Genomic DNA, 13,878 nt, shown 5'->3' with positions numbered 1-13,878 from the left:
GTACACACGGTCCGGGGTCAGCAAAACACACACTGCGTCAGCGGCTTTACGAGGAAGTATCATATCTCTCATAGAACAGAATTTACTTAACAAACAAACATATTAATCATCACGCCACCTTGTTTGTCGACGCATTAGGAAAATCTCAGGTTTCTTTTTTGTAATCACAAACTTCCTTTACCCTTGCTTGTATTGCATGTCACAAGTCGGCGACATGCAAAATCCTCTGTGCTCACATGATGAGGTGCCGAACATGGATGAGGCTTTGGGGCTGTCGACCATGGTGCCACAGTACAGAGGTGATTATCATTTGCATTCGACATGATGCTCCGGCCCCAAAGCCTTGGTGCTTAAATAAACACCTGGAGATCATTTGTGTTCATTTGGGTCTCCTATTATTTGGCCTGGGCTGCAGCTCTACCTTTGCATCGAGTTGCCTCGTCACCATCGCCCTGTTTATCGACAATAATTGCTCATCCTCATGGCATGCAGCGTTCGAAACCACCCAAACCGGTCAGGAAAAAAAAAAAATCAAAGAGAAGCTCTACAGTTCGGAAAGCGGAGCTGCCACGCTTTCTTTGCCAATCGTATGAGGGAAAACAATCTCGGCGCACAGTGTGCGGAGCTGGACGGGGCCCACTCTCGTTTCCTCCCCCTCCACTTATTTGCCTGAGACACCATTCCCTGGGCGCTGGCCGTCACAGTTTGCATCAAGCCTGAGTAAACATTTCACAGGTGAGCGCCTGTATTTGCATCTCCCCATCACCGAGTCCACCACATGCGGACACGCACACAAACACACATAACTCCGCGCACCATTACGTACACAGACATGACCGCCTCAAACTTGCCCTTATGTTAACAACCAAAATCAGTTTCTCCCCGTACGCAAATGAGGCAAACCTCCGGTCGTATCTGGGTTGCACGCTTGACTGTGGACTAGTGGACTTCTTGAGCTGAGCAGAAAGGAGGAGGACGACTCCACCCTTGGCGTCGCAGAATTAAAATAAGAGCGGGGCGCTGTGCTCGAGAGCTCGAGGAGGAAAAGGAGCACTGGAACACTATGTTCTCTATAAAAGCCCCGATTCCCAGCTACCCGCTACGTAGACTGGGAACATCACAGACAGCAGACTGTGCCAGCTCGCCCTCTGGGGTCCATCCCCTCTCCTGTCCCTGCAATTTAGTCAACACGTTTCAGATGAGCCTAATGGAGATCATGTGTGGTTTCGGGCCGCAGAGGTTACAGGCAGCTACTACCAGGCTCAGTTAGGAAGACCCCTCTCTGCCAAGGATACACCACCGTTACCACAGCCACAACAGCGAGGCCTGTACTTATACTGGGTGGGGGGAGGGTGGGGACACAGTGAGGTATGCAACATGGTTAAGGGAGAGAAAAAGCAGACGGCAAAAACTCTGCTTCTCAATTACAAAACAGTTTGTTTAGCCCTCTCCTCCAGAGGGAGCTACTGTGCTGGAGAGAGTTTTAAGGTGGTAGCAGGCTCCTCCTGGCGCAGAGCCAACTGCTTGATTCTGCACAAGCCCATTAAGGTGTTGTGATAAGTGTCCGGTCCAGTTTCCCCTGACAGAACACAGGAGTCGATCCCCACCGCAGTTTAGCCAACACGTTTCCACCGGCTCCAATTAAATGGAGATGGTGAGCGGGGTGGGCCGCAGCAGCCAGAGCCATCAAAGTCCCTGCGCCACACGTCCCCCCCCCCCCCCCCCCCCCCCCCCCTCCCCCTCCCCCAGCTTCACCCTGAAGCCTAAATTTAGCACAGACAGAGAGAGAGAGACAGAGAGAGAGAGATGAAGAGACAGAGAGAGAGAGAGAGAGAGAGAGAGAGAACGAGCAAGGGAGTCCGGTAGGAATTAGTGGGCCGACTCCACTTCACCCGAATCAACAGCAGCTGAAGGCTCGGATTTTCCTCGCGTGAAATCAGATACGGAGCCCGACTCCGGTGCCTGGTAGACTCTGGAAAAAGAAACAGCCCCCCCACCACCACCAAACTCCCTCATCCCAAAAAGAAGAGGAAATTCAACTGCAGAAGTGTGCTGTTGCAACAAAAAAAATAGCATGGGCCATGGAAATTGCAAAGGAACAGGTTTTTCTTTTTTTTTTGTCAGCTGAAAATGGACCCAGTTCTCCAGACATAGGGAAAAGACATTTCAACGAGACTGTGGCACGCAAGTTTGGCATTCTCCCCCCTCAGGGCTATGGCGTGCAAGCGCTTGCTTTTTTTCACAAATACAAGCTCTCTTTTCTCTGCCATCCAAATCCACATTTTACACTTTGCAGTCATGTGGCCGCATTGGACCGAATGAATGCCACACGCCGACAAACGAATGAGACCATGGACGGAGGTGTGTGTGTGTGTGTGTGTGTGTGTGTGTGTGTGTGTGTGTGTGTGTGTGTGTGTGTGTGTGTGTGTGTGTGTGTGTGTGTGTGTGTGTGTGGTTACAAGCAGCAGGTGTGTGCTGACATCAGGTATGAGGAACTCTGCCTCGTCATTGTTCAACCAGGTCGAGGGCGTTTAAAGCACAAAGGTGTTTCGGCCTGGCCGTTGGCCAGCTCACCTTCAAAAATGTCTTGAGTGTCACGAGTACGAAGACACGACATGTCTGACTTTTTCACACCACTGAGTGATCATTATAATGTCGTGCAATTAGTGGAAGTAGAAACAATAGATGAAGACACATTGCAGAAACTGATATACTGTGAATGTTTTCATAGAAGTAATAATTGAAGGTACTAAGTTGGTGACAGCAAAGGCCCAACATTTTAGAGAAGCAAACTGCCAAGTCAAACCCTCGAGCGATTTTCTTTTTTTCCCCCTTTGTAAGCTCAGTAAATTAGTAAGTGTGCAGTGAAATTGAAGTACGAACAGCTGGGTTCACAGTGCTCTGTTACCTGTGAGATTACACTTAGCAGTTAACTCTGACAGGTCTCGGACTGTGATACCCATTAGCTTCGAGGATATTCACATAGAAACACACTCGTTTTTTTTCTCTTTGCGGCTATTCCTTTGCTTTTTTCCCCTTTTTCCGTCTCCTCGTCTCCACGACTGTCTTCGATTGTGACCGTCTGCCTCCAACTATGATTTATGAGTTGCACATCAGAGCAACAAGCCATCGGTGTTTATACAAAACACCCCACAGCCCCGACAATGCCTCTTTTCATTGCTCCGAGAGAGACAAAATAACGTACGTTGCTCTCCTTTTGAAGGAGAGGTTGGAGGGATGTGGCGGGGGGGGGGGGGGGGGGGGGGGGGGGGGCGTTCATATCAGACTTGTGTACGGGGCTGTGGGATGATGTGCTGTCAGTGCTTGATGACTGTTATTAAGCAAAAAAATGTCTCAGTTCATTACTTTGAGCAAACATTTCCATGAGCAGACGTATTGCAGGAAATCCGAGCTCGGACTTGGGGGTTTTGGAGAGATTTTCTGTTTTGGAATAGAAATAGAAATTGAGAAATCTCTGAGCCCCTTGTTTCATAATCACAGCAGCACTTTTTCATTCATGGCTGAATATCAGTGGACTCTTTCTAACCTTTTGTTTCCTTCTTTCTGCCCACAGGGACTACAGACCTCTTCAACCAGAGGACCACCTTCCCGTCTCTGTCGCCGCTGACTGACCCCCGCTTCTCAGACCCCCGTATGCAATACCCGGGGGCCTTCTACTCCACCAACACCTCCAGCACCGGCATCAGCGGCCTCAGCATGTCAGCCTCCTCTAGATACCACACCTATCTGCCGCCACCCTACTCAAACAACCAAAGCCAGAACTTCCAGTCCAACTCCTACCTGTATTACGGCACGGGCTCCGGACCCTACCCGTTCTCCATGGTGGCGCCGGGGAACACCGGGGGAGAGCGCTCCCCCACCCGCCTGCTGTCCTGCTCAGGGGCCGCGGGCGCGGGAGGGACCAACAGCCTGATGAACCCGGGCCTGAACAACCAGAGCGAGGGCGTGGAGGCCGACGGCAGCCACAGCAACTCCCCCACTGCCATGAGCGCCTCGGGCCGCTTGGATGAGTCCGTCTGGAGGCCTTACTGACTGACAGACGGCTAGACAATCAGAGGGTGCAGGAGAGGTGAGGGAGGAAAAGTAAAAGAGGATGATGAACAAAAAAAACATGAACACTGAAAGCCCCCCCCAAAAAAAGAAGCAAAAAAAATATATAGAAATGCTGCATGTTTGTCTTTTATTTCTCCGGCACTCGCTTTAAAGACTTTTACCAAATCTCTCAAGACTTCCATGTATTTTGTACATTTTGAGTAAACTCCTGCACTGTGCTAAAACATGTACTCTTAAAAAAAAAAAAAAAAAAAGGACAATCAAAGCCATAGAAGATGTTCCGCTGAAACTGTAAATAGATGCGAGGGTAAAACTAGAGAAGCCATGGTAACGGTTCAGGATCATTTGTCTGAGGTAAACAGGTACAAGACAAAACGAACAAAAGACAACGGCGGTATGATCAATCAGTAACAGCTGATGATGAACTGGAAAACCACAGCAGACATTCGTCCCACGGACTGTTCAGACTGATCCAACCCTCTTGGTCGGGAGGAGAAGAGCGGCCCGATGTTTTGCTCCCCCCACCACCCACCCACCCGAGTGGCTCCGACATCCTTTGCGAGGCATGGCTGCACTGCTGTAGCAATCGGCCCCCTTTTAAGCTTTAATTTCTGTGAGAGTTGAATATCGTGTCAGTTGTGAAAACATCCAGGGCTGTTTCATGTGCTCACGGCACTTACGCAGCGCCTCCATTGCCTAATTTATTATCCAAAACGGACACATTAGCCTTCGGTGCCGCGGTGTGCAGTGGATGTTTTCAACACAATAGCCGCATGAGAAGAGTCATTTTGATCTGTCAGGACTCACATGTTTGAGAAATGAATTCTCCTCTGCTGTGTCATCGAGTTTCAACAGGACAATGGCGGATATTTTGAGGAATGTAAAAGACTAACACAGAGGGGTATTAATTGGTTTCTTTTTTTTTTCTGCAGGAATATTTCAGTCCTGTTGTGTCTACTCTTTTACTTTTTCCCCTTACATTTCTAATCCAAGCCCTTTTCTGAAAAAAAGTTACAGTCTGGTATTTTTTAACTGGATTGACACGGTTTACTTTTGATATTTATTTGAGCCAAATTGTGAGGAAATGTGCGTATATACCCAAAATCCTTAAGCATTTCTCTCTACCTTTCCTTTTTTTATATATATATATATATATATACAGTACATATGCCTTATTTTGTTGTTAAGTATAAATTTGGAATTTGTGTAATATATTGCTACTAAATTATAAAAAAAAAAACTTTAATGTAATTATTTTGTCTTCCAATGTAGCTTTGATGCACTAAAAACCTTTATTCCTTATGAACCACGCCCAACAGATTCTGTTAGTGAGATGGTGTATCTAGAGCCCTGATCCTTTAAACAATTTCCTAATTGCCTTCCTGCGCTAAATAAGCCATTCGCTTAATTTTTGCACTATGTTTGAATTTTCTTTTTTTTTTGGTTATGTATTTACAAATATCTGAAACTCTGCCTAACTAAAATATTCCTTCACTTGATCTACTGAACACACTTTAAGTGTCCTTTGAACAAATCCATCGCCACGTAATTAATGATGTCACGATTAGACACACACATACACACACACACACATTCCTGCACCACAGGTGTGTGTGTGTGTGTGCACATTCCCCCTGTCCGGAGGGCCTTTCCCCTGCAGTTACACATGTGATCCTCCTATCCCTGGAGGAGGACGAGTGTGAGGATGAAGGGATAGGAGGGGGGGGGGGGGGGTCAGAGTGGTATCTTCTTACCAGCACCAAGGGCAGTTATGCAAAAAAGAAAAAGAAAAAAATTCCCTTGTTGTGCACAGGTCCCTTTGTTCTGTCAAATCAGTGAGCGCTTTGAAGCCTTTATGGCCCTGATTCTCTCTTTTCTGGTCTAATTTACTGATCAGCGGTGCCAGGGGCTCATGGCTCTGCCAATAATTCACACGCCTGCACAGATCTGCTGGGTACGAGCTGTGTGAAGGCATTTACAGCAGCTATCAGGTGTCTCATATCTACTAGAAAGCGCTTCTACATGAGGGGGGGCGGGGGGGGGGGGGGGGGGGGGTGTAGTGTCCATGACTGGGAGAGATTTAGTTGCTACGAAAGTGAGATTTAATTTCAAAGTGAATAGTGATCTAAAAAGGCTTGTATTTGCAGCTCAGGTAAAAAAAAAAAAAAAACAGTTATGCAAGGTGTTTTGTAGATCTCACATAAAGACCCTCTGCCTTATTCCTCTTTCTTTGTAAACAATCAGTAACAATGTCTTCGTATCTCCCTTTAGAGGAACAGCATGTTTCCCTGCTCTCTCCTCTGGAGTCTTTATACAGAAGAGGACCTTTCTTTATTATGGGCAACAATCATGCAGCTAGAGAAACCACATGTTTACTTGGTAATACTTGTGTGGTTCCTTAAAAAGAAAAAAACCAAAGATCTTCACAACTGCCTGTAATACTGTCAGGATGATGGGAAAGAAGTTTTGGCGTCTTGATTGATCTCCGATATCATTCTTTATGCAAAACTAGGACGCCAAAATGTACGAGTGATTTGTATTTCATTGCTATTGGATTAAAAGAGCACAATGTTACGTTTTTCTCAATGGTTTTCTTTTCACTAGATGCCCCGTTTCCTTTACATATACCATCATGTCGATTCATCCTGCTCCTTTCATTTCCCTTTAAGCTCAAAGCATGTACATCTGAAACTGATATGTTAATTTAAGAATCTCATCTATGTATGTAATGGCATCGTTTATGCTTCCATATTGAGTGCTTGTAAAGTTTGCGGATAATGTAGTTTTTAATCATTTTAATTAAAAAACATGTGTCTCACTTTGGTCTCCACAGCTGCTGTTCATTCAATAAAAGTGACTCCAGGAGAGAGTTATTAACACATTTGTCTTTCAGCTTTAAGAAGGTGGCCTCTTGAGAAAAATCACACCCACATTAGATTTAGGTTCAGCATTTATGACCCCATTCGTCAACATTACTCGCTTTACTGTAAAAACTACTGCGTACCACAACAGTTCTTTAATTTTGAAACTCGATGCTCAAAAGTCTGGATTTGGAGGTGTTTTATGGTTGTAACGGGGTGGAAGTGTTGAGAGTGAAAACATTAAACATGGAGGCACAGGGTATAATTCATCTCCAGAATCCCAGACACCATCGCATCAGCTGACAAACGAGCAGGAAAGAAAAATAAAAACACACCATAAACATCCGTGGGACCCAATTCCATGCCAGCACATTCTGACCCGACAAATTCTGCTCTTCCAACTTCTTATTTAGCCTCATACAGCACATACCATCCACTGCCTCCATCTCGTAACGCTGGCGGTTCATTGGCAGCTCGTTTCCCAATAAGCCCCTCCCCTTTAATAATTATCCTCTTCTCTCCCATTGGCCAGACTCTCGCTGGCAATTACCCACACTTCTCAGGGGTTTGAAAATGCCTCGGCTGTCAGCGCGGTGGTACCCAGACCGAAAATAAAGCGCAGTTCAGGAATCCAACACTGCCCTGGCAGCCGTCGTGTTAGCGCACGTCGGCGAGTTGTCACTCGTTTGAAACAACACAGGAGAAGTTTGGAATGTCGGACAACTTTCTTTTTTTTTTTTTGTTACCAGCTATGCCGTTGTTAATTTATCTGGCGCTGATGGCAACTGTTTGGCCCGTTTGAGGCCGAGATTGAACACTTGCTACCTTGTGGGGTGGTCTGATTTCCGATGTCTCATGTGGTTAACCTGAAATACAATACCCACAATTCCTCCCTCTTAAACTAATGCCACCTGTTGATGTACAATGAAAGGGCTTTCACTTCGAAACGCTTTGTTTTTCCTTCTTCAAATTAGTCACTCTTTTATTCTCCCTCTTTAGACTCTGCCGTACTGCATCTATGCTCGTTGCTCGTCTCTTTCATCCTCTCTTCTCATTCAACCTATCCTTCCTTTCTTTCTTTCTTTCTTCCTTTCTTTCTTTCTTTCTTTCTGTATGGCTTCGGCTGTGTCTGCGTCGGGCCTTCTATGGGGGCAGTGTTGGCAGAACAACAAAGCCCCGGGACGCACACACGCAGCCTTGATACACACTGTATTCAATTAACTCGGCACACTCAAAGCATTTCCACGCACGCACAAGACAACTGACACACAATCACACACACACACACACACACACACACACACACACACACACACACACACACAATCCCCTGCTGACAGATCTCACACCAGCCTCCACCCAGACAGCCTGAGCTCCACTTCACAGCGCGAGCGCACGACAGATCTGCACCGGCTTAAAACATTCCCAACTATTTCCTCCAGGTCTCATCACAAGAGTCGCTCTCTCCCCGCCGATCCCCCACCGCTCAGGAAGCACAAAGAGAAGATGATAAGCTTTCAATTAGGCCGGGCTCAGGGGAATTTTCCAGCTGTCTTCACACACTCTGTGAGACCCGACTCTCCCGTCCACATGTGGGGAGCAGGGGAGCTCTCATCTGGCTCCGTCTTTGTCATGGACGTGCATGAGCCATCCTTTTTTTTTTCTTTTCCATCTTCTCTCTGTTCCCCGTTATGCTGTTCTTCTTCCGAAAACTGTAACTCCACAGGAAAGAGTGGAAGCGCTTGCCTGGATGAGGCTGCTTGTCTGGATGTAATTGTAGTCAAAGGCATGATGAATTGGTTTATAAGACGACGGAGAAAATTGCTTTTTAAGTGGATGAAACATAAAGAGAACTGGGGGCATGATTGTGGACGTCACAGGAACGAGGAGCTAAAACAATGAGAATCATTGAGGGAAAAAATACTTTGGCAAGTCAATCATGTGTTCTGGTGAACAGCACAGTGTCTTGATTTTTTTTTTTCCTGCAACAAAATCGAGCCTTGTCCCTGACACCGCTTTATCTTCAATTAATCAGAAAGATGAGAGAGATTAAAGCCCTATTTATAAATTCAAACGAGAGACAGACAGAAAGAGATGCAGGACACAGAGGAAGAACAGACAGAGAGGGAGTGTTTCTTGGAAAGGGCACAGAATCGTCTAAACCCTCTCATTTCTCATGAACACAGTATCCCGTGTCGCTTCTGCGGTACCTGCATACGAAACCCATTAGGGCCTCCTCTGTAGCAGCTGACCTCTCCCCCCCCCAAACCCGTGAGAAGGAGCGGGCTAGAACCGGCTTGGTTTGGGTGCCTGGTACACGACCAGAAGTCTATTTTCTAACCAGACCGTTGGTGGGAACAGAGGCTGCCGTCCAAAATCAGGGTTCCCACAGATCGACCGAGAAACGCAGGGGCCAGGGGGCTAAGAAACCGCGAGAGCTGTGATGCAACCGTTCTCACACTGATGACTAGTGCTGCCTCGCTGACAGGGAGCGGCATGTGGAGGGAGAGACCGAAGACAGAAAAGAGAAAGAGGGTTCTCCTCGTTCAGACGGGATCCCAGTGAAGGTAGTTTCTCATCCACGCTGGGTCTACGGAGACCGCCCCGTGTTACGGCACAACAGGCGGCTCCAAGTTCCCACAGTGGAGCGAACTCTCCGTGGGGGCCGGGACTCCGTTCCCGCTCAGACCCAGAGGATCACTGAAAGCTTACAAGAGGCACTTGCAGAAACTCTCACTCACTGTCGGGTTCGATCCGGAGCGCTGCCTCCATGGATTTAAGGTCACCATCGTGTGTGAGACTGAGATTGTCAAGTTATATGAAAACGGCAAACACAGAATTACTCTACATTTAGGATGCAAGATTAAAAGAGCTGAAGCAATTGGTCAGTTAATTGATTCTTAGATTGACAGAAAATGAACTGTTATGATAATTGATTAATTGTCAAAATATTCTTTCAAGCAAGTTATCGGAAAGAACAGGAATAAAAAATTTAAAAATACATATATATACACACATACAAGATGTTTACACTTATTTCCAATGTACCTTTACCTATTTCAATCAATGTCTTTCTGTTTGGCAAATCTGTCCGTTAGCATCAACCAACATCTATTTTGTCCATTTCATCCCACTACTTCTAAAAAGTATTTCAACGAAGCTTTTCAGACCATTTATCTTAGACAAAGTTTTTTTTACTCAAATTATGCTCCAGCGATTCGAAGGATCTTACAAGTGCCCCATTGACAAGGTAGCAGTCCTACAAAGAAGTGCCCGCATAGTGTGGAGAAGTTGAAGGCGACGCTCTAAACAATCTTCTGCTGAACTGAGTCATCCTTGCCCACTCATCTCTTCAGAGGAAACCAAGACATGTAAATGAGTCAAAACCAGAAGAAGGCCTTAATACATTTATACGCAGAAACCCAACAGACCACAGCATCGTGGACCTGTGGCCCAGAACATGGTTAGAGGGTATTCTGGGTAAGACCACGGCAGCAAACTTTCATTTAGATGCCCTGACGGCTTGTTGTTGCATAACGACCACAGCTTGCTGTGACTAACCAATCTGGCCTTAATTTAATTAGTACGTTAGGGAAAGAAAGACCATTTGATATTTGAGGATAATAGCTTGTAGTGTTTAAGGAATCTTCTTTGGCTGAAATAATGAAATTACACGCTTTTCAAAGTCTGATTCAGTCATTGCATTTGCACTTTACCAGTGAACCAAAAGATGTTTTTTCACAAAGAGAGTGAGGGGCAGATTCCCAGAAACAATGCTAGTCGTTTCCCATACAGATGCATGAGAATTGACATAGTCTTTTATTTATTTTCTCACAGAGAAAATCGGAATAACGATCTGTACATGCGAACACTGCTTCCTCTATAAAACAGGAAATTAACACACACACACACACACACACACACACACACACACACACACACACACACACACACACAGAGCCATAAACACACACACTGTAGCTCCTTGCCAGGCTCTCCCCCATCACGTTTGGGTCCTGAGTGGGGGGGGGGGGGGGGGGGGGGGGGGGGGGGGGTAAGAAGGCGAGAAGGGGAAACAGAGATCCCTGTGGACCAGGTCTCTGTTCACTTCCTGCTCAAGCAGGGGAACACGCGAAATAGGCGGTTCACATACACACTTTCTATCTTTCTATCTCCCTTCCTTTTTTCCCCCATGTACGCAAGTGGTGAGCAAAATGAGGATGATTGCTCAAGTCTGTTTTGGATCACGTGGGAACGTGAACGGCCTCTAATAGCTGGCATCGTCCTTTCCTTTTCTCGTTCCCACTATCTACTTTTGAAGGCGACGCAGTCTGATAAATGCACGGCTTCGATTGTTTGTCCCCAAGTTCTGCGTCTGTCCGGCTGACCGCCACCCAGACGACTTAACAAGCTTCCACCAGTAATGGCTCGCGTGGCTGAAGAGAAACCGGTGAAAACCGCTGAAGCGCCGCAGACCTGCAACTTTGCAAAAAGAAAAAAAAAAAAACCTGTCTGTCATCATCTTTCTTAAATCAAAAAGTCCTTCTGTAACAGTCAGTTTCGTTGCTATTTTGGCACTTTGAGCGTAAACACTGCCGTCACGGCGATCGAAGCCAAGTCTGAATAAATCAGGCTGCTGCTGACACCCAATGAAGTGTCAGCTATTGTTGTTGTCAGACAGGTGAGGTGACTAAAATCGCTTTAGTGTTTCCATCTCCAGTCTGCACTGTGTGTGTGTGTGGCGGTATTACACACCCCCGTGTCTGCGGCCCCGCAGGCCTCTGCTAAGCAGTTCCCATGGTTCCACGGTTCCACTATAGTGACTGTGGAGTTCCTCGGGGGACACCACCCACTCACTGGTTTGTTTTCATCCTTAATGGGAGCTCATCTTACACTCTTTACGGTGTGTGTGTGTGTGTGTGAAGTAAACAGTTTGTGTGTGGGGTTTTTTTCTTCTCTGTGCATGCACCTGCACGGACAAAGGCCTATCATCAGGGATGAGTGTGTGTGTGTGTGTGTGTGTGTCTACGTGTGTGTGAGTTTACACACATCCATGCAGCGAAGCGCCTCATGTGTGTTGGTCTACAGACACCAGACACCTTGATTTCTCCTCCTTTTGTCTTTGCCCATGAGGCAGAGAGGAAGATGAAGGGAGAAAGGTATCTTTTGAGTGTCTGTAGACGTCTGTTGGGGAGCATTCATATTTAGGAATAATTGCTTTTAAGTGCTGAAATATAACAGCTAAATGGCCCGTGGAACAAAGAGGGCTTGTGGGGTGGATGAAAAATGAAACATTTACATCCAGGGCCTCGTAATGAGGGGGTTTTCCTGAGAGACGACAGCGAGGAGGAGGATCAGAGAGAGAGGTAAAGAAGAGAGAATACATCAGATCAACTACAACGCTGATCCCAGACAAGCTTTTTTTGGGGCTTTAAAGATGGCCCCCGGACTGTGACACACGCCGGCCAAAGGATCATGCGCGTGCAATACAAAAACTTGATCCTCCCCCGGTTTGAAGCCGGCAGGTGTTTGGGCTTCATGAGGGGCCCTGTGCTGAACCCCAGCAGGGTCTGCAGCAGCAGAGCGAGCCAAGGAGGATTTGAAGCTCCGGGACGTCTTGGCGTATTCAGCCACGTCATGAAGTGCGGCCTTCTCTGGCAGGCCGCTCGCAGCAGGGCACGGCAGACCCGAACACAAACCAGAAAAACTATCCATCAAACAGATCCACCAGAGAGACAAAACCCATCAATCTCACTCACCGAGACGGACACAGAAACAGATTATTGAGGACGCCGAAAGAAATGATGGACTTCTTTGGTCGACGTTGAGTTGGTAATGTGTGTGTGACTGCCTCGCCATGTGTTATCTAGATAAAGAAGATGTTCATTGCTTATTCACTAAATCAAACAATCTATTTCTCTTTGTGTTTTCTGAGAAGTGCCATTTCACTCTGCACCACGGTCACCCTGTATTTTGCCAAAGAGCGGCCCTGCAGTTTTCTTTTTGTGGTTTTTGGAAATGCCCCCACTTTTCCGGCCCTGCTCCAATTTTCTTTAAATACAACCGTAATTGGTTTGATTTCCTACCTCCGGCCTGGCGGGGAAGGGGGATAACGAGCAGTGGTGGGAGCTAGAGTGAGGGCCAGGCGAAAAGGGGACCGAGCTCACAGCAGGCGATCAGCATGCTTGTGGGTGGTAATACAGTTTGGACTTCAGTGCCAGCGCTGCTATTCCCCCGTTTAAAGGCTGTTTATGGCCAGACCCTGGAAGCCCATCAGCGGAAAACCGACATAAATCAGCACAGAAAAAGCTCACCAGCACACCCAACAACACAATATTCAGAAAGCTTCTAATACCTGAATGTGGTCTGATTCATGAGCATAAACGCATCCTAACCCCCCCCCCCCCCAAGAGCGAGCTTCTCCTTTTGTCTTACACGCATCCATCACACCCCTGCCAACAAATCTAGCGACATTATCACAAAGGCATTCCAGCCTCCAAATCAAAACCAGTCTCCTACAAAAAAAAGCCTGTTCTTTGTGATGTCTCTCACGGACAGGCAGACGGAGAGGGGTTTTCTTCGTGCGCCGCTCATCAGGCAGGCGTGAGTAATCAAGAAGGAAACAAGACGTAGCGTCTGCGAGAGGCCGAGCGGGGCCCTACTGATCTGCAGCCAGCTCATTGTTTTGGCCCTTCGATTGTTTCCTGCTTGGTTGGCAGACCTGAGAGCAGCCAGCCAATGAGAAGGGTAGTGTAGATCTGTCCTTGTCTTGGAGCAGCTCTGAGATATTCCTCAGGTGGCACTGAAGGGCTACCCTGTAAAATAACTGCCAACAAATGCACAGCTATAAGGATAGAATATATAGATTAAAAAGGTAGGTGACATTCAGTGTATTATTGCATAATATCAAATTGGATCTAGTCTGCCAAGCAAGCAACTGAGA

The 13,878-nt window shown here is 46.9% G+C and overlaps 1 protein-coding gene across 3 annotated transcripts in view; it reads left to right on the top strand.

Annotated features, from left to right (window-relative positions):
* Nucleotides 1-5,533, top strand: part of runx3 (RUNX family transcription factor 3) — a gene marked incomplete at its 5' end in the record, with an annotated part of 46,030 nt that extends 40,497 nt beyond the window's left edge. For all 3 annotated transcript variants that reach the window (XM_079174817.1, XM_079174816.1, XM_079174818.1), the window contains one exon: nucleotides 3,575-5,533. In XM_079174817.1, coding sequence (XP_079030943.1) covers nucleotides 3,575-4,053 — 479 coding nt within the window. In that variant the 3' untranslated portion in view covers nucleotides 4,054-5,533. The remainder of the gene's footprint in view (nucleotides 1-3,574) is intronic.
* Between the last annotated feature and the right edge of the window lie 8,345 nt (nucleotides 5,534-13,878).

Source organism: Pholis gunnellus (assembly GCF_910591455.1).
Source record: "Pholis gunnellus genome assembly, chromosome: 15".
NCBI classification, from domain to species: domain Eukaryota; kingdom Metazoa; phylum Chordata; class Actinopteri; order Perciformes; family Pholidae; genus Pholis; species Pholis gunnellus.
Note: the sequence above shows the minus strand (reverse complement) of the source record. Positions and strands in the feature narration are given on the sequence as shown.